The sequence below is a fragment of the Notolepis coatsorum genome, assembly GCF_963971535.1.
Source record: "Notolepis coatsorum genome assembly, chromosome: 3".
In the NCBI taxonomy this organism is placed as follows: Eukaryota; Metazoa; Chordata; class Actinopteri; order Aulopiformes; family Paralepididae; genus Notolepis; species Notolepis coatsorum.
The window spans coordinates 13,747,303-13,774,817 of NC_140167.1; the positions used below are offsets into that span (position 1 = coordinate 13,747,303).

At 45.9% G+C, this 27,515-nt stretch overlaps 1 protein-coding gene across 1 annotated transcript in view; it reads right to left on the bottom strand.

Annotated features, from left to right (window-relative positions):
- zfyve26 (zinc finger, FYVE domain containing 26) overlaps positions 1–25,367 on the bottom strand; it is a gene marked incomplete at its 5' end in the record, with an annotated part of 92,656 nt that extends 67,289 nt beyond the window's left edge. The window contains 16 exons of the mRNA XM_084310655.1: positions 2,900–3,157; positions 6,561–6,798; positions 8,309–8,460; positions 9,315–9,557; positions 11,319–11,469; positions 12,244–12,656; positions 14,794–15,006; positions 16,202–16,353; positions 17,145–17,233; positions 20,060–20,224; positions 21,022–21,146; positions 22,918–23,266; positions 24,018–24,167; positions 24,761–24,844; positions 24,987–25,062; positions 25,177–25,367. Coding sequence (XP_084166781.1) covers positions 2,900–3,157; positions 6,561–6,798; positions 8,309–8,460; positions 9,315–9,557; positions 11,319–11,469; positions 12,244–12,656; positions 14,794–15,006; positions 16,202–16,353; positions 17,145–17,233; positions 20,060–20,224; positions 21,022–21,146; positions 22,918–23,266; positions 24,018–24,167; positions 24,761–24,844; positions 24,987–25,062; positions 25,177–25,367 — 3,049 coding nt within the window. The remainder of the gene's footprint in view (positions 1–2,899; positions 3,158–6,560; positions 6,799–8,308; positions 8,461–9,314; positions 9,558–11,318; positions 11,470–12,243; positions 12,657–14,793; positions 15,007–16,201; positions 16,354–17,144; positions 17,234–20,059; positions 20,225–21,021; positions 21,147–22,917; positions 23,267–24,017; positions 24,168–24,760; positions 24,845–24,986; positions 25,063–25,176) is intronic.
- Between the last annotated feature and the right edge of the window lie 2,148 nt (positions 25,368–27,515).

Sequence of the window (27,515 nt, forward strand, 5' to 3'; positions counted from 1 at the left end):
TGGCCAGTAACATGGGTCTCTCAGTCCCTCCGCTCTGCAGTAAACAGCCATGACTGATACAGAGTGTTTGGTCAGTAACATGGGTCTCTCAGTCCCTCCACTCTGCAGTAAACAGCCATCACTGATACAGAGTGTTTGGTCAGTAACATGGGTCTCTCAGTCCCTCTGCTCTGCAGTAAACAGCCATCACTGATACAGAGTGTTTGGTCAGTAACATGGGTCTCTCAGTCCCTCTGCTCTGCAGTAAACAGCCATCACTGATACAGAGTGTTTGGTCAGTAACATGGGTCTCTCAGTCCCTCTGCTCTGCAGTAAACAGCCATCACTGATACAGAGTGTTTGATCAGTAACATGGGTCTCTCAGTCCCTCCGCTCTGCAGTAAACAGCCATGACTGATACAGAGTGTTTGGTCAGTAACATGGGTCTCTCAGTCCCTCTGCTCTGCAGTAAACAGAAAATAAATGTTCTGGTAGCCTCTTCCCACTTTATCCAATCGGGAGAGAGAACCCTAGATATTTTTACTTATTTGAAGAAATCTTGCTTAAAACTAGTTCTATTTCTTATTCTTGTCAGACCATTTTTGGTGAGAGTTCCCTCTCCTGATTGGATGAAGTGGGAACGGGATTCCAGAACATGTATTTTGTGTTCACTGCAGAGCGGAGGGACTGAGAGACCCACGTTACTGACCAGACACTCTATATCAGTGATGGTTGTCGTGTAGAGAGTGTAGACTAGAGAGATTATTTTAGCATACACTGACTAATTTGTATATTTGTACCCAGTTTAATCACCTGTACACTGTATGTTGCTGTTGCACTTTACTGTTACATCTGCACTCTGGTTGGATGCCAAACTTATTTTCGTTGTACTGTACTTGTGCTGTATGATGACAATAAATAGAATGTAATCTAATGTTAACAAAAAAACACTTTTAACCCTTTCACTACCACACTACCAAAGGGTTAAGCCTTTCACTGCGACAATACAGAAGGTTAACACTTTCACAACCACACGTCAAAGGGTTAACCCTTTCAAGTGTGGTAGTGAAAGGGTTAATGCACAGGTTAAATCTGCCCTCCCCACGCCCCCACTCTGAGGACAGCTTCTGTCACGACAGGGTTCCATCTGCTCTGGCTAGCACCATCAACGAACCGGTCTGCTGTCGACACACGCGTCCCTGTGTCGGCGAGCCTTTAGAAAGGCCACCCGGGTCACGTGTGGCAGGGTCAACAACAGCGACTGTAGCTGCCCCTACAGTGTCACCACCGCAGTCCACCTGTCAAGCTACCCTCCCCCCACCCCCTCCCAACAGCTGAAGTCAGCAGCCGCCCACACCTCTAAGCAGCCCCTGTGACACGGCCCGAAGCTCAGCTACGCCACCGCCAGGCAGCCTGGGACCCTGCACTCCGGAAGGGAGGTGGGGGGAAGGCTGCCTCGTCACCCTGGAGGAGTGGACAGAGCTTCTGTATGGTATGGTAACCCTACAGAGTCTGGTCTTTTGTTTCCAGTATTTTTGGTAGTTATGGCAACCCTGTTGTGAGTTTGAGTTGTATCTTTTGGTTTCCGCTTGGTAAGTGGTGGGGGGGGGGGGGGGGGGGGGGGAGAGCAGGCTTTGGCCAGAGATTCTCATTGGTCTCAGTTTGGCGTATGTGGTGTGGCGATCCAAGTTGACTATGGATAAAGCAGCTGTAATGCCAAATCAATACACTTGGTCATTAAATAATACTTTTAGTACTTGCGTGCTATGTGAAAAGGATCCCAGATAGGAAGTAGGAGTGGAGTGCTATGTGAAAAGGATCCCAGATAGGAAGGAGTGGAGTGCTATGTGAAAAGGATCCCAGATAGGAAGGAGGAGTGGAGTGCTATGTGAAAAGGATCCCAGATAGGAAGTAGGAGTGGAGTGCTATGTGAAAAGGATCCTAGATACATCCTTGTCGTACAGAACTTATAAGTCGCTTTGGATAAAAGAGTCAGCTAAATGACCAAATGTAAATGTAAATGTAATATATATATATATTAATATTATATATATAATTTCAGATATTGATTGAAGAAGTGTGTTTTTAGTCGACGGCAGAACATTGAGCGGGAGGATTCCACAATTCTCTGCATTATCATCACCATGTTTTAGTGGTCAGTAAAGAGGAGGATATTTCCCCCCCCATAGTGCTCCACTCCCTTCCCATCTAGGATAAAGAAAACCAATATCATCTCTGGAGAAACTCCCTCTCGTCTTCCTCCTCCTCCTCGTCCTCACAACAGCCACTGCCGGCCGCTAGGGCTGGGCGATTAATCAAAATAAAATCGCGATTCATAGACCTATGCAATCTCATTTCTAAATGATGACGTTTTTTTTTTATTAAAAAAAAAGGTATTTTTTTTTACTTAACTTTTTTAAATGATGACGATTCTGACTCGAGTTATTTGGTATGTTACAAGAGACTTAAGTTTAAGTCAAGCACTTTCATATACGTTATGTTTAAGTTTAAGTCAAGCACTTTCTTATATGTTATGTTTAAGTTTAAGTCAAGCACTTTCTTATATGTTATGTTTAAGTTTAAGTCAAGCACTTTGATATGTTATGTTGTCCGTTTAAGAAAGAGTGCAATAAATGACTTTATTGAAAAAATAAGAATCGTGTGAGAGAATCGTGATCTCAATTCTTAAAACCCTTTCACCGCCGCGCTACCAAAACGGTTAACCCTTTCACGGCGACAATACACAGAGGGTTAACCCTTTCACTGCCACGTGACAGCCGGTTAACCCTTTCACCGCCCCACGACAGAAGGGTTAACCCTTTACTATCACACAACCGACGGCGGGGGTTAACCTTCTGTCGTGTGGCAGTGAAAGGGTTAAGAGAGAAAAATGGTGCTTCACATTTGAGCCCAGCCCCACCTCGGGTCTCCAGGCTGCCGTGGAGCCGGCGCTCGGCCGTGTCCAGCAGCTGACGGGAGGTCTTCCACAGCTGGCAGTGGCAGCAGGCCAGGTCGAAGGCCGCCATGGCCGCCGGGCTCAGCTCCTCCAGCAGGGAGGCCACGGAGGGGTCGTCCACGCCGAAGCTCAGCCAGTAGCCGTCCTCCAGGGAGGGGACGGGGCGGCCCGGGCTGCTGAGGAGCATGTCCCCCACGTCCGAGATGGAGTAGAAGGCCATGCCTGCAGGGGAGACCAGGGGAAACGGGGTGCGTTTATATAGAACAGCTTTTATCCAAAGGAGCTTTACAACTTTGTTCCTCACATTCACACCTCACCGACGGCGGAGGCGACCGTGCACGGTGCCGACCTGCTCATCGGGAGCAATTGGGGGGGGGTTAAGTGTCTTGCTCAAGGACACTTCGACACGCCGCCCGGGAATCTAACCGGGAACCTCCGGATTACCAGACGACTGCTCTACCTCCCCGAGCCACTGGTGGCCCCCAAAACCAAGAGGAGGAGTGAGAAACAATCCATACCAGTTATATCTATGACAATCACGACTCAAAGCATACATTTAAGATAAGGCTTTGATACTGATGCCGGCCTAAGTATCACGATACCGGTTCTAAAACGATACCACGGCTAAAACATCAGGAAAAGTGTGTGTGAGAGTGAGTGTGAGAGAGAGATTTGGGCTCAGCCCCTCCCATTCCTCACGTTTGGAAAGCAAAACTTAACTCTGCCCCGACTCCGCTATGAGCAGCTCCAGGATATTCTAAAAGTATCCATACTAATAAAATAAAATGAGTATTGGACCATTTTTAACGGGACTATCGAGATACCTTTCTAGTAGGGGTGTAAAGGTACGCGCATCCGTACCGAACCGTACCGAACGAATACAACGGTATGTTAACCACTAACAACCGCCCACCGGGGGCTGTTTTTTTTCACAATCTAATATAATAATTTTTTTATTTTTTATTATTAATTATTAATTTCAATATAGAATATTCATCGACAGCCCTACAAGTACAATTGGTTACTGCACACTACATCACCCCTGAGTGGAACATGGAAAGCCAAACTTCCCCCCACTGTACCGAAAACCGTACCGAACCGTGACTTCAAAACCGAGGTACGTACCTAACCGTGGTTTTTGTGTACCGTTACACCCCTACTTAGTATCCGTGTGTCGTGCAACCCTATAAGATAAGATATTTCTTTATTGATCCCCTTGGGCAAATCCTGGGGGTCATATAAGAAGAAAATATAAGGAAGACATAAATATAGGCAATGAAAAATTATCTGAATATAAAAATATGAGGACAAATAAACTGTTTAAAAAATATAACTAACTATGAATATAAAAGTTTGAGAAAAATAAACAGTAAGGGGCGGCTGAGTGGCGCAGTGGGCAAGGCGCTCGCCACTAACGCAGGATATGCTGGTATCGAGCCCAGCTCTCGGCATTGCTACCGGCTGGCCGGCCGTCATACTAACACAATTGGCAGTGTTAGAGGGTGGGAAAGCCGGTGGGTGGGGATTGGACGTTGTGGACAGCGACTCCTACAGGTCGGTTGGGTGACGCCGGAAACAGGAAGTGCCGGGGGCAGCGTGAGCCTCCCACGAGTTACTCCTCGCCACTGAGAGATCGCGCTGTTCAGGTGAAAAGATGCGACAGGCTGCCTCCTCGTGTACCGGAGGGGACACGTAATGCAAGGCTTCTATCCTCACTACAACCGACCAGTGGGAGGTATAGTCTAGCAACGTTCAAGACAGGGGAGGGGAGAATTGGAAATACGAAATTGGGATGGGAGAAAAATAGAAAATGGGGAGAAAAAGTGGATACAAAAAAAAAACAGTACACACAATGTGCCTAACGGGCATGATATACGTCACACGGTATGTGCGGGTTTTGGTGGTTAAGAGTCAACACACTTAGTGGTCAGACGTTCCAAATAGTTCTTGAGTTCTACAGCCAGAACTATCCGTCTTCTGTCTCTTTACACAGAAAAGATAGTCTGTTTTTTTTATCTTTTTCCCCCCTGCTTTTTTCTGATTTTTCTCCCATCACACTGTTAGTCATTATGCCAATTCCCAACCCCCTTCCTGGTTGTTGCGCACTCCCCCCTACTGTTGGTCCGGGAGGCCGGAGACTGTCACATGCTTTCCTCCGACGCATGTGCAGCCAGCCGGCAGCCAGCCTGGCAGCGCAGATTCTCACCGGGAGAGTGTAACGTGTGGAAGGTCACACTACCTCCCTCCAGATCCTACCCTCGCTGTGCAGGCGCCCCGACCGAACTGTAGGGGTCGCTGTCCACAACGCCCAGGACCCACCCATCAGCTTTCCCACCCCTAACACTGCCAATTGTGTTAGTATGAACGACCAGCCAAGCTGATGGCAACGCCGAGAGCTGGACTCGAACCCAGCGTCTCCAGCGTTGATGGTGAGCGCCGTGCCCACTACACCACCTAGCCGCCCCAGTTTGACTTTTCTGATAACAACATCACTGCACAACTCGTAAATGTGCAGACAAGCTTCATTTTTGGTTATTACTAGTGATGCTCTGTATGCACCCAATTCATAGTTATATATACATTACAGACAGATTTAGTCTCTCTTGGGCAGAGGTGTTTAGCCGGCCGTGAGGTACAGGCGTAGAGACAGCTCTGTGTAGGAGTGTGACCGATACGGCAGATACCCTCTTTAGGCAGCGCTCTAGATCTATAGATGCGTTTCTCGTCCACGTCAGACTCAGTGTGCGCGCGCATCAAGGCGGCAAAAAGGAACGCAATCCTGGTCAGAACAACGGGGCGGACTACAATATATTTGCATTTGTTAGCCATGCTAGCGATCTAAACAATCAATCCATGCCCAAGCTAGACGTGTAAAAGGTGAAAGACTCACACTCACAGCCATGCTGATTTTGGCATCCAGCCGTTTTCGTTTGAAACTACTTTTTTGTCAGGGGAGTGTCATGGTTTCTCCATAGAGCGTTGTACTTCATTTGGCGCAGCAGCTCGCGCAGGTCCGAGGAGACTTAGTCACGTGACTCAGTTGGTATTGCTGATTGGCTCGACAAGGATATATTTATAAACAAGAAACAGGTCTATTGGAAACACTTGATGCGCAAAGTGTGTTTATTCCACAGCCATGTGTGAGGTTGCAAACCCTACATTGTATCAAACATTATAATAAGTTTCAACGGTAGGGGGCGGCCGTCTACGTCTGGCAACGTTCAAGACAGGGGAGGGGAGAATTGGAAACACGAAATTGGGATGGGAGAAAAATTGAAAATAAGGAGAAAAGGTAGATACAAAATAAAACAAATTAAAAATACGTTTCAATGATGTGCATTCCTATTTTTGGAAAAAGAACGTGTATCATGGTTTTTGAAGGCTAAAAAACATGTGCCCCGTTGGTGTCTGGTGAGAGGATGCAGCACAGTGCTAAGTTTCTCACTGCTGAAGCAATCGGTGAAATTATGGCCTGTACTAGTCGGCACCATGCAAGACAATGTTTGAATAGAGCCTGGGTTTTAAAACATTTTATGAAAAGGGAGCCCAGAAGTAAATTTGCTTAACGAAACTGAACTACATTTTCATGATGACCCATCCATTTCGTAGCCATAGCGTTTCGTACCAGCAGCAGCAGCGCTCCCGATGGCCTGCAGGGTGGAGAGGCCACTGCCCAGCCTGGTCCTCCCTGAGCCCGGCCCTGCGGAGCCCAGCCCCTCAGAGGACGACGAGGACGAAGACATGGACTGTGTCTCGATCTTCTGCTCCACCCGACCCAGCTCCACCAGCACCTCCTTGTAGCGCTCCATGAACACCAGCTCCCCGCAGCATGCGGACGCCTCCAGGCCGAACACCAGGGACACCTGGGGGGGGGGAGAGACGGAAGCATCGTCTGGACTTTACGCTCAGAACCAAAACGGGCCACAGGGCTGTTAATGAGAATTTACAATTCTTAAGAAAATCTAATCAAACGTTCAATACAGTGCAATCTAAAAGTGTAACGACAACTCTCCTTCTCTTCCCTAGAAGTCTCTTTTCCCCCCTATATATAATTAGAGCTCTGTAGTATGAATACATTTTAACGTATACATGTTAAAGAGAGAACGTTGTGTTGGAGAGAGAACTCCACACTGCAAAAATAAGTAATAAAAACAAATATGCGCTTGAAACAAGTAAAATAATCCGACAGCAAATCTGGTTTGGCAAGATTTCTTGAAATAAGTATAAAAAAATATATATATATACCGTATATATATATATCTAGGGTTCTCTCTCCTGATTGGATAAAGTGGGAATGGGATACCAGGAAATGTATTTTGTGTTTACTGCAGAGAGGAGGGACTGGAAGACCTATGTTACTGACCAGACACTCTATATCAGTGATGACTGTCAGAATGTAGAGCTATTTAACACTTATTTTAACAAAGAAATAACACTTACCATTGTGTAATGGTACCACTGTGCCATTGACTGCCAAAAACAAGTATACTCGTTTTTGGCGCCCATGCGAGTGTACCCTTTTTATGTTTTATTTTTTTATGATACTAGACAGTCCCCTTGACCTTCTGTATAGATTTTGTAAAACTGTGATGACGATCAGGTGGCAGTCTCGCCTACCTTTTGAGTACATTTTTTAGCAAGGGGACAGCAGCAGATCTATTATTTGCATTACTCATGTTCAGTCTATTCGCCCAGTATATTCACGCTGACCCTTTGTACAAGACAAGAGCTACTGGACATTGGTTCACATGTCGGATTACTTGTATATTTCCATATTTTTCAATGGACCGAACGACATCGTCAGACCTCCGGGCACACTGTTTACATCGTCTCCCCGGACAAAGAGGCCTCGTACGCGGCGAGGGATCGAAATCAGAGGCGGGGCCGCAGAGCTGGCGAGCGACTGAGGCTAGCTCTGGCTCCTCATAGGGCCGCTCTTCCCAGCCTCCTCCTTGCAAATTCGCTGGCGCACAACATGGACGAGGTATGTTTATGGATTACAAATACATGGCGGGGTCTTGTGCAACTCAAAATCTCACCGCCGGGCCAAGACAGACGCATGATTCACAAAAGACGCGATCTCTCGCTTCTTAGAAAATGTGCATGCATTTTGGGGAAATGGCCACTATTTAGGCTGGGGTTGCGCAACAATGGATGTTTGTAGAAACAAACGGTTTGTTCCCTGTTGGGAGTATAGATATAAGCATTTCAAATGAGCCATAGTGTGTCTCCATAGCTAATAATATGGAATATATACGATGGGTCTACAAACATCGTTAAAACGGTCTGAAACGCTGGCGCCAGATATTAAAGATGGGAAAACAGCGTGGCAGTTAATGAGTTAAAGAACAACAGACGTTTAACTCCCCTCACCTGGTGAGCCTCCATGAAGCTCCCTTTGCGAATGCAGGACATGAGCAGCGACTCTGGGGGGGACAGCATGGCCGGCACCAGCCAGCTGTGGGGGCCTCCGCACAGACACGCCTCCTGCTCCGCACGCCCGGGTCCGGAGCCGCCCCCTCCATCTGGACAAAGGAGGGAAGTAACGATGACCAGGCGTGACCAGTGGACCCATCTCCAGCTCCGCCCTCTTTTCCCTGATCCTCCAATCACAACTGTCACTTCCCTCAGGGAGAATTTAAATTCTCTTTAGGTAAAGTTGTCGAGATTGTACATTTTTGACCAGTTTGATTCAATTCAATTACATTTTGAAATTCACGTAATTCAAATATTTTTGAATTACTAGTAGTATTTGCTAATGCTATTATATATATTTTTTTTAAATAGATTCAAGACATTCATCTTCATTCATTTCCATTAATATCCATTCTCAATTTTACAGATCAACACGCTTAGATTTCCACAATCATCAATTGGTACATCACAATCTAAATACTTTCTAACATCAGCCATGTCAGAATGCTATGAAGGGAAAAAACTGACATAATAGTATTTAAATAAATCGAGAGAGAGAGAGAGAGAGAGAGAGAGAGAGAGAGAGAGAGAGAGAGAGAGAGAGAGAGAGAGAGAGAGAGAGAGAGAAGAAGATTACTTTGTTGTCAATGTGCACAAGGCAATTGAAATGTGTCTTTTCACAGTCCCCCAGACACTTTTCATCAGAGAGCGCCCCTGGAGCAGTTTTGGCGCACAGTCTCTTGCTCAAGGGCACTTAGGCAGGATGGTGGGCACCGTAACACCAGCCATCCTTCAGTCACCAGCTCACAGCTGGAATACACCTTCCCGTCAATGGCGGGGCTTGAACCGGCGACGTTTCGGTTACTGGCCGGCCTCTTTACCTCTCTAGGCCCTCCTGCCTGCCTGCCTCCCTCCCTCCCTCCCTCCGAGAGACAGACTGAGTTGAGGAGAGGTGATCCCCTACCCGAGGTGCTGGGGCTGATCTCTCCGTTGAGTCTCTCCAGGGAGCCTCGTCTCTCCAGAGCGTGTCTCTCCAGGGAGCCTCGTCTCTCCAGAGCGTGTCTCTCCAGGGAGCCTCGTCTCTCCAGAGCGTGTCTCTCCAGGGAGCCTCGTCTCCCTGCTCTCTTCCTCCTCCTCAGGCTGCTGCTGCTGCCGCGTCTGGGCATGGGGGCAGGGCGGCTGACCACTGAGGACCGCAAGGGCCTCTCTGCACCGGGGGGGGGAGAGAAAGAGAGAGAGGGGGGGGGGAGAAAGAGAGAGAGACAGAGAGAGAGAGCAGAGAGAGACAGAGAGAGAGCAGAGAGAGAGAGAGAGGGGGGGAGAAAGAGAGAGGGGGGAGGGGAAGAGAGAGAGACAGAGAGAGAGCAGAGAGAGAGCAGAGAGAGAGAGACAGAGAGAGCAGAGAGAGAGAGCAGAGAGAGAGAGAGGGGGGAGGGGGTCAAATCTATGGGGCAGCAGTGAGCTAAAGGTTAGAGATTCGGGTGGGGTTAATTTCACTTGACTCGTTTCACCACACGGTGGCACTATTCGCATGAACAAAAGGGAACTACTCTCTCCTTAGAGAGCGCTGTTTAACCTCTTAACCCTTTCCCTGCCGCACTACCAAATGGTTAACCCTTTCACTGCGACAATACACAGAAGGTTAACCCTTTCACTGCCACACAACAGCAGGTTAACCCTTTCACTGCCACACTACAGAAGGTTAACCCTTTACGGTAACCGTCGGTAGTGTGATAGTAAAGGGTTAACCTTCTGTAGTGTGGCAGTGAAAGGGTTAAGCCCTAGCCATATTTTCTGAAAATGTGCCTAAAAATACATACCTAAGTAAATGGAAGATTGCTCCACTTCTTCTTTGTTTTTCTGGACAATATTTGTCATTTTGGTTATTAATTTTATTTAGTAAACATACATTTGCATAAAACAAGCATGTCTGTCCACTCCCATGTTGGTGATAGTATTAAACATTTGAAAGATATCCCTTTAAATGTACATTTTGAACAGTTTAATATGTGATTAATCACAGTTGGGAGCTGTAAGTGGAATCTTTGTTAAAATAAGTATTAAATGGGTCGGCACGGTGGCACAGTGGTTAGCAAGAAGGTCCTGGGTTCGAACCCCAGCAGGGGGCCTTTCTGTGTTTGCGTGGGTTTCCTCTGGGTACTCCGGGTTTCCTCCCACACCATAAAGACATGCATGGTAGGCAAGGACTACAGGAAACTAGCTAATTAACTCAAATCTGGCACATTTACATTAATGTGGAAAATGAAGATGTTCATTAACACATTAATTGCCAATAACGAGTACACTCGTTATTGGCCGCCATGCGTTGAGTGCCAACAACGAGTAAACTCGTTGTTATGATCGTTATTTCTTTTATTCGCTATTGGCATTCATAATTCATCCAGGAAGCCTCCGGGAGCCAGCTGGACCCGGTCTGATATTGCAACGCCTCAATACGAGTTACACTACACTCTAAACCGGAAGTGGCGCTCGGTGCATCGGGGGAAAAGCTCCGCCAGAGATATGTTGTTACGTGGATCAATATACACACCTCGAGTGCATTGGATCGCTTTCGAGACGCAAGAATCAATATGCTTTCGGCGTTTATTGGAAAATGGATCTAGCAGATCGACGCCAAATAATTGGAATTTTTTTTCTCCAGACGCATCGGCCAGAGGTAAGAGGAATCTAACGTTATTTCCAGCTCGATTGTCCGTTTATTTCATTGCAATCTGTCCGATCAACGTATGGTGTCTTACTAAAGAAAGCAGTTAAGTGACAATCAAGGAATCATAAACGACCCCCCCCCCCCTTTCCTTCACGCATGATGGAGCATAATGTATAGTGATCATATGCATTTGACATTTTTAATAGTGGCAGTGAAAGGGTTAACTATGGACAATCGTGCGATTAAATGGTAATTTTATATTTTTAATAGATCGACAGCCCTAGTTTCTACACAACTCACCGGTCCCACTACCCTGATTAGTGGCGATGATCTGAAGCCTCCACTGGGCCTCCGCCGTGCGCTTGGACAGCCTCTGCAGGCGAGCGCCGAACGTCTCCGCGGTCACCGAGCAGCCCAGGCTCTCCGCCACCTCGGCCTCTCCCGCCAGACCCTTTCCCGCCAGGCCCTCTCCCGCCAGGGCCTCTCCCACCAGGCCCTCTCCCGCCAGGCCCTCTCCCACCAGGCCCTCTGCCACCAGGCCCTCTCCTGCCAGGGCCTCTCCCACCAGGGCCTCGACCGCCAGGGCCTCTCCCACCAGGCCCTCTCCCGCCAGGCCCTCTCCCACCAGGGCCTCGACCGCCAGGGCCTCTCCCACCAGGCCCTCTGCCACCAGGCCCTCTCCCGCCAGGCCCTCTCCCGCCAGGCCCTCTCCCGCCAGGCCCTCTCCTGCCAGGGCCTCTCCCACCAGGGCCTCGACCGCCAGGGCCTCTCCCACCAGGCCCTCTGCCACCAGGCCCTGTCCCACCAGGCCCTGTCCCACCAGGCCCTCTCCCACCAGGCCCTCTCCCACCAGGCCGTCTCCCACCAGGCCCTCTCCCGCCAGGCCCTCTCCCACCAGGCCCTCTCCCGCCAGGCCCTCTCCAGCCAGGCCCTCTCCAGCCAGGCCCTCTCCCGCCAGGCCCTCTCCAGCCAGGCCCTCTCCCGCCAGGCCCTCTCCCGCCAGGCCCTCTCCCACCAGGCCCTCTCCCACCAGGCCCTCTCCCGCCAGGCCCTCTCCCGCCAGGCCCTCTCCCGCCAGGCCCTCTCCCACCAGGCCCTCTCCCGCCAGGCCCTCTCCAGCCAGGCCCTCTCCAGCCAGGCCCTCTCCCGCCAGGCCCTCTCCAGCCAGGCCCTCTCCAGCCAGGCCCTCTCCCGCCAGGCCCTCTCCCGCCAGGCCCTCTCCCGCCAGGCCCTCTCCCTGGCCCTCCTGCTGGCCCTCCTCCTGGCCCACCGCGGACACGCCCACTGCGGACACGCCCTCCAGACCTTCCTTCAGCAGCTTCAGGAAGCCCTCCATGGCCGTGATGTCCACCAGAAACCCCCTGCAGCCCTGGGTGAAGTGTCCCAGGTCCAGGTGACTCCGGTGGGGCGCTGGGGAGCCGGGGTCCTCCTGCTCCTCGGCTTCGGGTCTCAGTTCCACGCTCTCGCTCCTCGTCTCCGCCGCGTGTCCAGCGCTCGCGTCCTTCTGGGCGAAGTCGGCGGTGGACAGGAAGAGGAGGGAGAAGATGTTCTCCAGGAGCTCCAGCCTGAACAGGGCCGGCACGGCCTCCAGGTAGAGCTGGCACTGAGACAGGTAGTGTTGGAACAGCGGAGGGCCGCCTGGAAAACAACAGGGGAAAAAGGACAAAGCGCTTCGTCATCACAGGACGTGGACGTGGACAACGCCCAGGGAACTATCGCGATAATAAAAGCATTTAAGAGCAGATTGAAATCACAATTAAAGATAATTCTTTTTGTGCTTTTTAACACATCCCACGCCGGAAACAGCTTACGACGTGTTTCAAGTTCATGCGAATTCTGCCATTCCACGGCGTACAACGTCATTGAGATCATATTTCATTTTTTCGCCATATTATTTATAATTCCCTCACGGAGCCTGGTCTGATGCAGTGGGAGCTTGCACAACTCTGCAACGCTTCAATACTGCCGCCTGGTGGATGATCGGCGAGTTACCAAACCGGAAATGAACGAGTCGATCTCGGTGCGTCTGGGAAATGCGTCCGGCACTCACATATTGTCGCGGGACTCTAGACACACACGTGTATATGGATCACTGCCATAACTCAATAATCGACATGATTTGGGCGTGTATTATTATTATACAAACCGGAAATGGATCGACTCGATCGCCGTCATCGAGTCGATCGTCGTCATTTTTGCTCCAGTATCATCGGCCAACGGTAAGAGGACGCTGACGTCATTTTCAAGGCGATTGTACATTTCTTTGTTTACAAACCAACTGATCAATAAATCAACCCATACTACATAAAGCATTTACTGACGATCACGGACTTATAAACGACCCCCCCCCCCCCCCCATTCATCCGCGCATGATGAGTCATAACGTTTAGGATCGTATTCAGTTGGATTTTTTAATATAGCGTGTATCACGAATAAACTGCAATCGATAATCTATATTATGCGTTTAGGCCTATAACTAGCGTTCTAGGAATTACTGCAGAAAACGATAAAAACATATTTATATTCTAGACGGTATTTTCGTATGAATGTATGAATGAAAAAGTATAACGTTCCCACATCCTGAACGATAGATAATCGATGTTGAATGGGCCATAGTAATGTCAATTTAGCAATACAATTTAAAAAGTTATAGCCCTGCAAAGAAGGTGAACATCTCCATAGACTTAGAGTGGTGGCAGAGAGTGCTATAATATGCTCAAATTGCGTGGCAGGGAATGTGTTAATTAAAAGCCTTATATTTATTTATAATTTTTTTTTTTATCTCGCTATTATCACTTGCAACTCTCATCTGGCATACAGAAGGTCCTATGGCCAAAACATTGCATTAAATTAAGTGTTGCAAGGTGTGGGAAATACGGTGCTGTAAGTGCTATTTTTTTTTGTTTTGTTTAAATTAAATAAAAAAGTGTTAAGTAGCTCTACATTCTGACAGCCATCACTGATATAGAGTGTCTCCTGATTGGATAAACTGGGAATGGGATACCATGAAATGTATTTCCTATTTATTGCAGAGCAGGGACTGAGAGAACCATGTTACTCACCAAAACACTCTATATCAGTGATGGCTGTTGCAGTGTAGAGCTATTATTTTAACATGTAGACCACTTATTTTAACAAACATAAAATACCATAAAGTGTGTGGGACATTTCCTTTTTGTATAGTCGGTCACGATTGTTTTCTTTTTTTTGTATCCACTTTTTCAATTTTTCTCCCATCCCAATTCCACTGTGCCAATTCTTCCCTCCCCTGTCTTGAACGTTGCTCGCATATGCCCCCCACTGGCCGGTTGTAGGGAGGATGGAAGCCTTGTGTCCCCTCCGATACACAAGGAGGCAGCCCGTCACATCTTTTCACCTGCCAGCGCGGACTCTGATTGGCGAGGTGTAACGTGTGGGAGGCTCACACTACCCCCGCCATTTCCTGTCTCTGCTGTGCAGGCGTGAGGCGTCCCCCAACCGACCTGTAGGAGTCGCTGTCCACAACGTCCAGATTACCACCCATCGACCTCCCACCCACTAACTCTGCCAATCGAGTTAGTATGACGACTGGCCCAAGCCGGAGGCAACGCCCGACAGCCGGAGTCGAACCCCGCGCGTCTCTTGCGTTTGTGACGAGCGCAATGTCCGCTGCGCCACCCAGCCGCCTCCACGATTGTTTTTTTCAACTATCAATTGAGAAGATGTGCAAAAGCCCCCCGTTATCAAAAGAAATAATAAAAAAAAAAAAAAAATTTAAAAGACAAATCATCCATACTTTCCGAGGAGGCTGTGGTCCGCCGCTGGTCCCCTTCCGTTCCAGAGGGCTGTCGCTGCTCAGCCTCACACTGGGAGCAGCCGGAGTACTTGTGTGCGTTCACGCAGAGGGCGTAGAGGGCGTACTTCATGGCACAGAACCCCTGGTAGAGCACCACGTTCCTCCGCACCGTCGGGCTGGGTGCGCGCACCGTGCCGATGACCTCACGGTCGTCTGTGGGGAGCAAAGCGGAAAACATTACATGTCGTCATTCAGCCGACGCTTTTATCCAAAGCTACTTACAAGTTGTGTGCAGGAAGTGAGCAGGAAGTGTTTTACTTTTAATAGAATAGACATTTTTCTTCTTCTTAATTTCAGATATCGATTGAAGAAGTGTGTTTTTAGTGGATGACAGAAAATACGTTTTATATATATAACAGTATTATCTTTAATATACTCCTTGAAGAGGAGCAGGTAGCTCAGATATCTCCAGTAGAAAAAGGACACACATTAGAGCTGGGTTATAAACCGAAGATTCACCAATACAGACATTATTAATCCATTACCAGCCTAATTTTGCCCATATCGGTTTGTTAGGCAAATGCGTTCCTCCAGCGCATGGGCCGTTTTGATCATGTGGCCCTTTAATCCAACCGAAAGCACGACGACCAAACCCACATGTCGACGGACAAAGATTACAAACACGTCGACGGGCGGCTAACACGTTGGAGAATGTGGCATTTGCTGTACGTGCTGGTGTTTTAAAGGAACACGCCAACATTTGGGGGAATTACCTTACCGTCTTCTCCAGAGAGAGACAAGAAGATCGATACCAGTTTCCTCTCTGTGCGTTCAGCAGAAAGCTATCTGGCAGCATGTTAGCCTAGCTTAGCACAATGAATGGAAGCGGACATGGCCGGTTAGCCTTCGGGAGAAGTGTTAGTTGGACAATGCCTATAGGCTAACCGGTCATGTCAGTTTCCATTCATTGTGCTAAGCTAGGCTAACGTGCAGCCAGATAGCTTTCTACTGAACGCACAGAGAGGAGAATGGTATCCATCTCTCTGGAGAAGACGGTAAGCCAATTTCCCAAAATGTTGACGTGTTCTTTTAAGGAAACCAAATCGTCGTTTTGTTTAGCGTCGCCGAGGTGAATGTGATAAATACACTGTGGTGTGTGGTGTGGAACAGCCTCCCCCTCAAAATACGGGCCGCCCAGACCTTGCAGGTTTTTAAATCACTTTTAAAAACCTACCTGTTCTCCCTGGCCTCCCCCCCCCCCACTTAATCACCACTAGACCCCTGGCCCCTTTTTATCTTCTTTGCTTTACTGTGTCCTACCTGTTTTTATTATTCATTGTTTTACTGTGTTTTAAATTTCATATCTTGCATCGTAATATGTCAAAAAGAGGAGAGTGTAGGAGCTGACCTGTTCCCAGTGGTTTTGGCAGCTGCTGTAGTAGATCCAGCACCCTGTGCTCCTCAAACCGAGCCAGGGGGGTCAGGGAATGCAGGATGTACAGGGCAGAGTGGCTGTCCAGGCTGTGGAGCTGCGTCAGCAAGGCCTCCATGGAAATCCCACTGTACGGCACACAGGCACAACAGAGAGGAGGGGAGAGGGGGGGGGGGTCGATGTGAATTCGGAACCTACATTCTACAAACACACATAGGGAGAGGTCCCGATCCCGATCCGAGTCATTTAATATTGAGTATCTTCTACCCATACGGAGTCCATATCTGATATTTGTATTTTCCTAGACAATACAGCTGCACAGTGCAGACCTCCAAGTATATTAAAGTTGGTAAAAACGGATCCAATGTAGGTAAGATATGCTTTTTAATTGAATAGCCTTGGAATTTGATCTGGCTTAATATAGCCAATAATAGAGATGTCCCGATCCGATCACGTGATCGGGACAGATCGGGATCGGCAAAAAATAAATAAAAAATCTGCAATTCTTTTTTTTTTTACTTTTTCTTTTTTTTCAACAAACATGACCATGTTCACGTCTTAAACTCATACTGAGGCCTTAGTTTTGGTTTTAAATTGCATATCATCATTCATTTATTTATTGTCACACAGAGCACAAGAATTTTGCCAAAACAAACCAATAGTATCCAGCTGCAGAACGGCAGACGAACCAAACTTTCAAAATTTCCAAAAAATGTGATCGGATCGGGAAAGCTCGGTATCGGTAGATACTCAAAATCACATGATCGGGATCGGATCGGGAGGAAAAAAACGTGATCGGGACATCCCTAGCCGATAACCAATCAATTGAAATGGGGCGCGATCGGCTCGGATTCCACCCTGTTCGGTCGTCATCCCTAGACCGGCTGATGAGCGTGTTTCAAACAGGGAAGCAGCTTACGGGTTGTTGTTTTTACACCACTCCAGGACCCCGAGCTGAGACGACAAGACACCGGCGGAGTCCTGCAGGACGCAGTCACTGGCCGGAGCCTGAAGAGAGAAGGCAAGAGAGATGTATCAGCGAAAAGCTCTGGTCTGGAACAACAGTGAGAAGATAAAGATTACTGGTCTGTTCCCAGTTTACCCAGTTTACTCGAGGTTTACCCTCATGTACTCTAGCCACTGATCCTAGATCTATACTTTTAGACTGCATTTATATAGCACTTTTATCCAAAGCGCTTTACAACCTATGCCTCACTTTCAGGGGCGGAGCTTCCTATAGGCGACATAGGCGGTTGCCTAGAGCGCCACCCAGAGAGGGGACGCCAAAAACTTCGCCCAGTTATAAAAAAATATATATATATATAAATGGTAAATGGCTGCATTCATATAAATATATAAATATAAAATAAATGTGATATGTACTGTCAGGCTTCCAGGTGTTGTTTCAGCACTGTTTGATGAACATTGTTACTCAGTTGTAAGAGTTGTGCCCTTCCTGATGACTTGTCGTACAGAACTTGTAAGTCACTTTGGATAAAAGCGTCAGCTAAATGACTAAATGTAAATGTTATGTGATGTGATGTGATATGTACTACCGGTAACTATCAGGCTTCCAGGTGTTGATGTGATGTGATATATGTACTATCAGGCTTCCAGGTGTTGTTGTGTTGTGATGTGATATGTACTGTCAGGCTTCTATGTGTTGTGATGTGATGTGTACTGTCAGGCTTCTATGTGTTGTGATGTGATATGTACTGTCAGGCTTCTATGTGATGTGATGTGATATGTACTGTCAGGCTTCTATGTGTTGTTGTGATGTGATATATGTACTGTCAGGCTTCTATGTGTTGTTGTGATGTGATGTGATATATGTACTGTCAGGCTTCCAGGTGTTGTTGTGATGTGATATGTACTGTCAGGCTTCCAGGTGGTGTTGTTGTGATGTGATATGTACTGTCAGGCTTCTATGTGTTGTGATGTGATGTGATATATGTACTGTCAGGCTTCTATGTGTTGTGATGTGATGTGATATATGTACTGTCAAGGCTTCCAGGTGTTGTTGTGATTTGATGTGATATGTACTGTCAGGCTTCTATGTGTTGTTGTGATGTGATATATGTACGGTCAAGGCTTCCAGGTGTTGTTGTGATTTGATGTGATATGTACTGTCAGGCTTCCAGGTGTTGTTCTGATGTGATGTTTAAGTTTAAGTTTATTTGGATCCCCATTAGCCACAGCAATGCTGGGGCTATTCTTCCTGGGGTCCATAACACGTCAAATACAGTTACAGACTTATACACTCACAACATTCACATGTCATACAGACAATTAAAACAACAATAAAAACCCTAATCAAATTCATAATACAATACAACAATATATACGCCTTATGAATTCATAATACAATACAATAATACCTACTCATAATTAATTCATAATACAATACAGCATAATATACTATTTAGCTTTTACATACATTATCTATGTTCATATCAGCCAATTATACAATCTTTTAATAATATATCCCTATCAGACACATGCCTTTTCATCTATATATACCTATCTCTTTATCAGACACATACATTTTCATTTACGTACACACTATCTATTAGGGAATGTCAATTTCTTTGGTTGAAAATGTTGTTTTACCACGATTTTGAAACGACATTTACTATTCTCCTGCATAACATGTCTGGGAAGAGAGTTCCATTCCTGCATACCACGGAACATGACAGTTCGCTTCATTGCATTCGACCTCACTTTTGGAAGTGTAAAACCTCGTGCAGAAGCATGTCTGGTGGAATGGTTGTGTCCGTCAAGACTTATAGATAAATTGTTATATAAAATTTATGGGATCTTTGTAACAAGAATATTCCTAGTGAATACAAGGAGTGAGCAGAGTAATTTATGTTTGACAAGTAACCAAGTTAAACAACTGTGCATCGCTGCAACATTAGTTCTGTACTCAGAGCGAAGCGCTATACGTGCTGCTTTGTTTTGTACCATTTGCAATTTTTTCAGTTTATTCGTTGTTACATTCGACCATACTGCAGGACAATAGTCAAGATTTGACAAAACCAGAGCTTGAATTACCTGTTTGATAGAATTTAGTGGTAACAAATGAGCACATCTTTTATAAACAGAAATCCCTCTTCCCATTTTCACTACTATATTGTTTATATGGTGTGACCATGACAATTTACTGTCTAATGTTACCCCTAGGAGTTTAGTCTCCTGGACTTGATTAATTACCACATCACTTGTCAAAGGTTTCAAGACTGGGTTCGTTCTTAGAGTATGGTTTGAACAAAAAATTATGCTACTTGTCTTTGATATGTTTAGAACTAGTTTGTTATTCTTTATCCATTCCATCACTGATTGCAACTCTGCAATCAGTAATATGTAATTATGTAAGTAAGTAATATGTACTGTCAGGCTTCCAGGTGTTGTGATATGATGTGATGTAATATGTACTGTCAGGCTTCCAGGTGTTGTTCTGATGTGATGTAATATGTACTGTCAGGCTTCCAGGTGTTGTTCTGATGTGATGTAATATGTACTGTCAGGCTTCCAGGTGTTGTGATGTAATATGTACTGTCAGGCTTCCAGGTGTTGTGATGTAATGTGTACTGTCAGGCTTCCAGGTGTTGTTGTGATGTGATGTAATATGTACTGTCAGGCTTCCAGGTGTGATGCTTCTAGTAAAAATTACAGTTTTACTAGTTTACTAGTCTGTATATACAAACATCTTATTTTCTTTTTTATTTATTAATCTTATTTTATTATACGTACTGGACATCACTGTGAATGAGGGGCACCCTCAGTGGTTTTCCAAATTAAATAAACGTTTAAATGAATGAATGGATGGATGACCTGCTCATGGTGAAGGACGCGCAGCAGGGTTTGAGCTGAGCTCAGGCTCCGACACTGAGTCCATCCCAGCAGCAGCAGGAGGCGAGACAGCGGCTGGAACTCCAGCTTCAGCAGATCCACCAGCAAGGAGAACTCCTCGTGTCGTATCAGGTCTAGTGCCGTCACCTGGGGAGCAGACCAAACCACCCCAGGTTACAGACCAAACCACCCCAGGTTACAGACCAAACCACCCCAGGTTGCAGACCAAACCACCCCAGGTTGCAGACCAAACCACCCCAGGTGACAGACCAAACCACCCCAGGTTGCAGACCAAACCACCCCAGGTTGCAGACCAATCCACCCCAGGTTACAGACCAAACCACCCCAGGTTACAGACCAAACCACCCTAGGTTACAGACCAAACCACCCCAGGTTACAGACCAAACCACCCTAGGTTACAGACCAAACCACCCCAGGTTACAGACCAAACCACCCTAGGTTACAGACCAAACCACCCCAGGTTACAGACCAAACCACCCCAGGTTAGACAATGAATAAAAGTACTTACAGTGCACACACAAGTCTCCAAATGATGTCAGACTAATATAGGACATCCGTATCAGGAATGATACCAGATTAATATAGGACATCCGTATCAGGAATGATACCAGACTAATATAAGACATCTGTATCAGGGGACTTGAAATGTGTAAAACATAAGAAACAAAATCAAAGCCACTGATACCTGGAAAGGTGTCCGATGTCTCCAATGTAGAAATTGTATTATATTTCAATACATTGTTGTCAGATTACCCCAAACTAATGGTCTAATAATTATAGTTACGGTAGTTAAGAGGTTTAGTACTCATAATTGACCGTGGGAAAGAAAGGTGGTTATCGGCGCATCCCTCCTTGTAAGAAATCATTCTGAGTAGCCGTCATCTCTTATTCTCATTCCAATGCTTCCATAAAGATACACTTACCAAGACCTGCTCGAGGAAGTGCTTTCCACTGCTAAGGCACTCAAAATAAACGGTCTTCCAAACAGAGCGTGGGTCACCGTGGCAACACAGGCTGAGTACCAGCTTCTCCGCCTCAGGGAGGTCCACTGGGAGGTGGGAAAAAGAGGGAGGGAAAGAAGCTGGTAAGAAATTATGGGATGCAGAGAGGTGTGTGAACGAACCTTGGGATAATGGACTAACGGCAGAGACAGTGGCAGTACTGTAAGTGATGCTGGTAGTTTTGAATGATGGCAGCAACGACAAAACTACTTGCTATAAAACAAACCTATTCAGACTGTGATTTTACGTTGAGTAAAATTGTAATTTACTGCATCTCGAAGTGAAATATGAATTTTACAGATCTGAAAAATGTATGACGATCTCAGATTATTTTCACAAAATAAGATAAAATGAGATATTCCTTTATTGATCTCCTTGGGGAAATTCGGCCATCATAGCAGCATGGGGGGGGGGGGGTACAGGTATGGGCAGGGTAATAGTAGAAAGACATAAATATAGGCAATCAAATGTAATCTGAATATAAAATATGAGAAAGTTAAACAGTGTAAACTAAGGTGCAGGTGAGCCTCTGCATGCGCCATTGGTTATAATATATGTTACAATAAATATAGGCAATAGAGAAATCTGAATCTGAATATATACTGAATCTGAATATACTGTAAGGTCCTTTTTGACCAAATGAACCATTCTGTGCCGTCAATAATGTATCAGTGACTTCAAATATGAACGGAAAATGATGGCTATGCAAGACAGATATCATGGTTTTGCTGAGGACTATGTAAGACAGATATCATGGTTTTTCTGTATAACAGATATTGGCAGCAGAGTGAACCGACTTCTCTAAAAGAAAACGTGATACTTCCTCACAAAAAGAGAAACAAGCACTGTCTGGGGTCTAATCGAACCCGACAAACACTGTGAAGTCAAACTGCGTGGCACGCTAACGTGTGAATTCACAGATAGGCAGAAGCAGAAGTGTTGGAAAAGATAGCCGTCAGCGATGGGTTGGAAACTAGTAACGCTGTCGTAAGCAACACTGTCACCCCCCCCCCCCCCCTCCCCTGTGAAGAAACGGCATGTAAAACTACCATCACCTCACGTCGCTGCTACAAAACACTGATTAAACACATTACAGCTCAAAAACAACACACAATAGAAAGGGTGAACGAGCACCTGTATGTATAAGAGTGTTGCATAGCGCTGCTCCATTATAGAAAAAAACACCATTATTCTGGTCAATGTTGAGATCACGATTATTTAAAGGAGCTGTAAGTGGTCTACATGTTAAAATAATAACTCCACATTCAGACAGCCATCACTGATATAGAGTGTTTGGTCAGTAACATGAGTCTCCCAGTCCCAGTTTTTAGTATCCTGTTCCCACTTTATCCAATCAGGAGAAAGAACTCCACACTGCAAAAATGGTAAAAAAAAATTAAAAAAAAACTAGGTTTAAGCAAATAATATTTGCTTAAAACTAGTTCTTATTTTTATTTCTTTTGAAACAAGTCAAGTAATCTGCCAGTGCTATAAGCAAATCTGGCTTGGCAAGATTTCTGGAAATATATAGTAAAAATGTCTATGGAACAGTAGATTTCCACTGAAAAGCAAAACCATGACCTGGCTCAAATGTTTGAAGGAAAAACATCACCCGTCTTAAAAACATCACCTGACTCAAAGTCAATACAGGTGTTGCCACGCCCCCTTTTAGCCAATTGGCATGAACACACACACACACGTACACTTGACCTCCATGCCAAATGTCAGCCTCCTAGAGCGAAACCTGTGGCCACTATAGGGTGGGGAAACGTTTGTCCGACCGACCAAATAGAGCTGCTGGTCGCAGGCAGATCTTACCCTTTGTGCTCGGCGCGCCCCTCAGCAGGTGGTCCCTCTGGAGGCGCAGGGTGGTGGCGCAGTACAGCGAGACCAGGGCGTGGCACCGCGGGCGCAGCAGGGAGCTCAGGATCCTCTCCTCCGTCAGAGGGCTCTGGTCTCGGGCCGCGGCCCACAGCGACTCGCACAGCGCCTCCGGCCCCGACCCCCCGCCGCTCCACGGCATCACGGCCAACACGCCGCACACCTCCTCCGCCCACTCCGCCGTCTGCTCGTCCCGCCCGGGCTTCTCCACGCGCTCGATGAGGTACTGGATGAACGTGTGCTGCAGCGAGGCGTGGTCCCCCGAGACGGCCCCTGAAGAGTGGCCCTGTGGATTGCGAGGCGAGGGAGGCAGAAGGTTGTTTTTTTCTTCGATCATTTGGAAAAGGAGACCCCGGAATGCGCCGGAATAAGAGCGTCGTTTTAGAGGTCGAGTCTACGAGGTCCTCGTTCCGTCTGGCGATGAGAACCATGTAGACTCAACTGCTACATTTTACGTGCTCGGTCCGTGTCATTGTCATGGGGTTTGGTTGAGTCGACGCGGTCCTCAATTCAAATGATCTAAAGTGTTTATTTTTTTAGGTGGCGCATTTTGGGAGGGCATCAGAAATGTCTTTATCGCCAAGTAAGCTTACACGTACAAGGAAATTGTCTTGGTCTTTTGGTGCATCAATATTAACAAGATACTTAAAAGTAGAATAAAATAAAATGGAATATATTAACTAAATTAGAATAAATAGAATAGAATATAGGACAGGGCTATACAATTGTGCAGGATTCTAGTAGTAGGGTATATACATTTACATTTAGTCATTTAGCTGACACCTTTATCCAAAGCGACTTACAAGTTCTGTACGACAAGCCATCAGGAAGGGCACAACTCTATCAGCTGAGCAACAATGTTCATCAAAGTGTTGAGTGCTACAGCGTAGGTTAGTTTATTAGGACAAGTGCATGACACAGTAAGGTTAGTTAGGGTTAGACATATTTTTTTTGTTATATTTCTTTTTTACGCAAAATTAGAATGAAAATACAGTGCAATTGTGCAAGAAAAAGGTGTGTTAAGGTTGAGTCACTACCTGTAAGAAATGTGCCAGGGCCTGGGCCAGCCTGGGCCTCTTCTTCTCCAGCAAGGCCCGGAGACAAGACTCAACGACGCCATTCGTCGTCCCAGATCCCCCTGGTCCCTTCCGCTCAGACTGCGTGTCTAGGAAAGCCTGGTGGAGCTCCTGGTGGTGACAGAGATTTCCTTTTATTGTGGCTCGTTGTTGTAACCTCAAACCTATATAAAGGCCTATTTTCGCCGCACTCACACACATTTGATTGATTGATTGAAAATGTTATTAACAGATTGCAGAATGGGTACAATACAGTACGGCTCACAATACACACAATTGGTTGTAGACCAGAGAAAGACTTTCGTCTTGTTTACATCAGGGTCCCCCATTTTCAATTCATCATAACATATGTTATGATGAATTGAAAATGGGGGACCCTGATGTACATGACATACAGATAGACCGTACTGCTACATCTATACATTTATGACATACCAGATTTACAAATACAGTACGGTTTGTGATACAAAACGAGTCTAAAAAAGAGAGTATACATTTGACGAAGAAACTGTACATTGGAGGACATGTAATGTAATGAAATGTAATGTAATGAAACGGAACAGCAGCATGGTTAAGTAGTAGTCCTATCGGTTCACTATCCCGTAAACCTTGTTCATTTGTTGAGCGAAATAAGTTTTTATCCATACAGTATGCGTTACTGACGACAACAACAACGACAACAACAACAACAACAACAACAACACCTTGAGAGCAGTCTGTGGAACATCCTCTCCCAGCTCCTCCAGCAGTAGCAGGAACTCCAGCTCTCTCTTTACCGATGGAGAAACCTGCACACATGCACGCGTGCACATCAGAATTTAAAAAGTTTGTTATGCTGTTTAAGGGGGAGGGGGGGGGGGGGATAAAGACATGTTTGGGAGACAAATTTTAGATAATTAACAGCTAAGATCACCAATTTCATCACAGTACCTGCTCTTTTGTCCATTTCTCCAAGACTTGAAGCCAAAACCAGGCCAGTTTGTGCGGACTGCCCACTGACTCCCATCTATAAAAATAAATAAATAAATAAACACACAAATAATTTACGACAGCAATTGCATAGTTGCCGTCTCGTCTTGCCACACTCTCCGACACGACAGGCCAGGCTGAGGTGACTCACGTCAGGGGGTACGGGTGGGAGACGATAGCCTTGATGATGTCCCGTAGCTCTCCGGAGAGCTCGCCGGCCGAGTTGACCAGCTGAGGCACAGAGGCACTGGCCAGCTCCCACTGACCTTCCTGGAGGCATCGTTTGAAGAACCCAAAGAGCTCACAGAGAGAACGCTCAGCCTCACAGCCCAAGGGCTGCATGACCACTCTACTGAGAGAGACACTCGTCTAGTCACTGGTCACAGCAGCAGCACTACTGGGTGGCAGAGGAGGAGCTCTTGAAACCTCCTCACCTGGAACAGAGACAAACACAATGTGTATTGATTGATTGAAAACTTTATTAACAGATTGCAGAATGGGTACAGTACAGTACAGCTCAATACACACAATTGTTAAGGGGATGCAGACCAGAGAAAATGAATGAATGAATGAATGAATGAATGAATGAATGAATGAATGAATGAATGAATGAATGAAAACTTTATTTAACAGATTGCAGAATGGGTACAATACAGTACGGCTCAATACATACAATTGTTAAGGGGATGCAGACCTGAGAAAGACGTTTGTCTTGTTTCCATCAGGGTCCCCCATTTTCAATTCATATAGACAGAAAGACTTTCGTCTTGTTTACATCAGGGTCCCCCATTTTCAATTCATCCATACAGTACAATGTGATCTTTATCATCATAGTAGCCTTATTGTCATAATTCTACTGTACGGGGAAATTGGGGCATGCTGTGTTGGGACATGATGTTCCCCTTCATCTCTTGCATGAATGTACAGTGTGAACACGTGATCACAAAAGATGTATAAACACACTTTTGAATTTGATAATGATGACCATTCAACCAGTGTCAAAACAAGCCAGCCAAACAGCTAACGTCAGCTAGAAACTAGCTTACACTGTATTTGTGTGCGGATTTACCTAAGTTAGCGAAAAGTTAACATTACACATCTTTTGCAAGCAAAACATGATGATGTTGAGAGAAACTAGAATCGAACTAACTCGGGTTGTCTAGGATAAACATTTATTTTCTCTCCATTTACTCCTTTGTGTCTACTCTTTTCACAAACCATACTGGATCTGACAGCTAGCTACGTACAGTAAGCGAAACTAGCGTTAGTTGTTGTCATACATTATGTCATGTTGTTGTTAGCTTGGTTAGCTGTGTCTACAATGAAGGAAAGATCGAATTAGCCAGCGATCTGGATAACGTGCTTCGCCACATAGCAAGCGAGCTAAAACAATGCAAAGCTTAGTCACAGAAATCATTTGGAAAACAATAAACAAAGCTCCTTACTCATGTCCATGAGTTATCCCCGAAAAGGGGCTTTTCTCGTAATGATGCCTCTTCTACTCCCTCTCTCTCTCTCGGACAAGCGTCAAGCGAGCAGCAGAATCAGATGCATTTCCGGTCGAAAAGGTTCAAAATAAAAGCACTCAATTAAAACTCAACTAAACTGATCTAAATTGAGTAGATATCTATAGTGAAATACATCATATTTCACGGGAAACGGCTATTTAATCCATGTCCTCTGAGAATTAAAGAGGCACCCACCAAAAAACAATGTTGATTTATTGTACACACTACACACATATAATCTCAACCGTTTTGCACACATTCATTTAGTTTGACAATTATTGAGGGTACATTAGTTTGATGGTGGCCACCAGTGATGTCATCAGGGACAGTGAATCCTTGTGTTATGTTAATTACAGCTCAATTAAATTATGTAGATGAAAAAATATATACAGTATACTATAGGGACTGCTACTTTTATCATTTCATTGAACCCTATTTAACACAACACAAGGATTCAATGTCCCGATGACATCACTGGTGGCCACATTCAAACTTTCAGTAACCGTCAAACTAACTGAATGTGTGCAAAACTGTTTAGAGTTTTTGGATGTGTGTGAGATTATGTGCCAATTAAATTAGCATTGTTTTTGGTAAAGTGCCCCTTTAAAAGTGCTGATGGTATTAAATGCAATACTACTCTAAAGGCTGTGGAGCAACAGTGGCTCAGGAGGTAGAGCAGTTGTCTGGTAATCTGAAGGTTCCCGGTTCGGTTCTCCTTGAGCAAAACACTTAACCACTAACTGCTCTACCATGAGCAGGTTGGCACTTTGCACGCCGTCAGTGAATGGGTGAATGGTGTGTGAGTGAATGGGTGAATGGGGTATATGTTGTAAAGCTATATGAATGCAGTCCATTTGACCATTTACCTCTAAGGCTGTAAGGCTTACTCTTATAGATACCTCTAAGGCTGTAAGGCTTACTCTCACTGATACTTCTAAGGCTGTAAGGCTCACTCTCACTGATACATCTAAGGCTGTAAGGC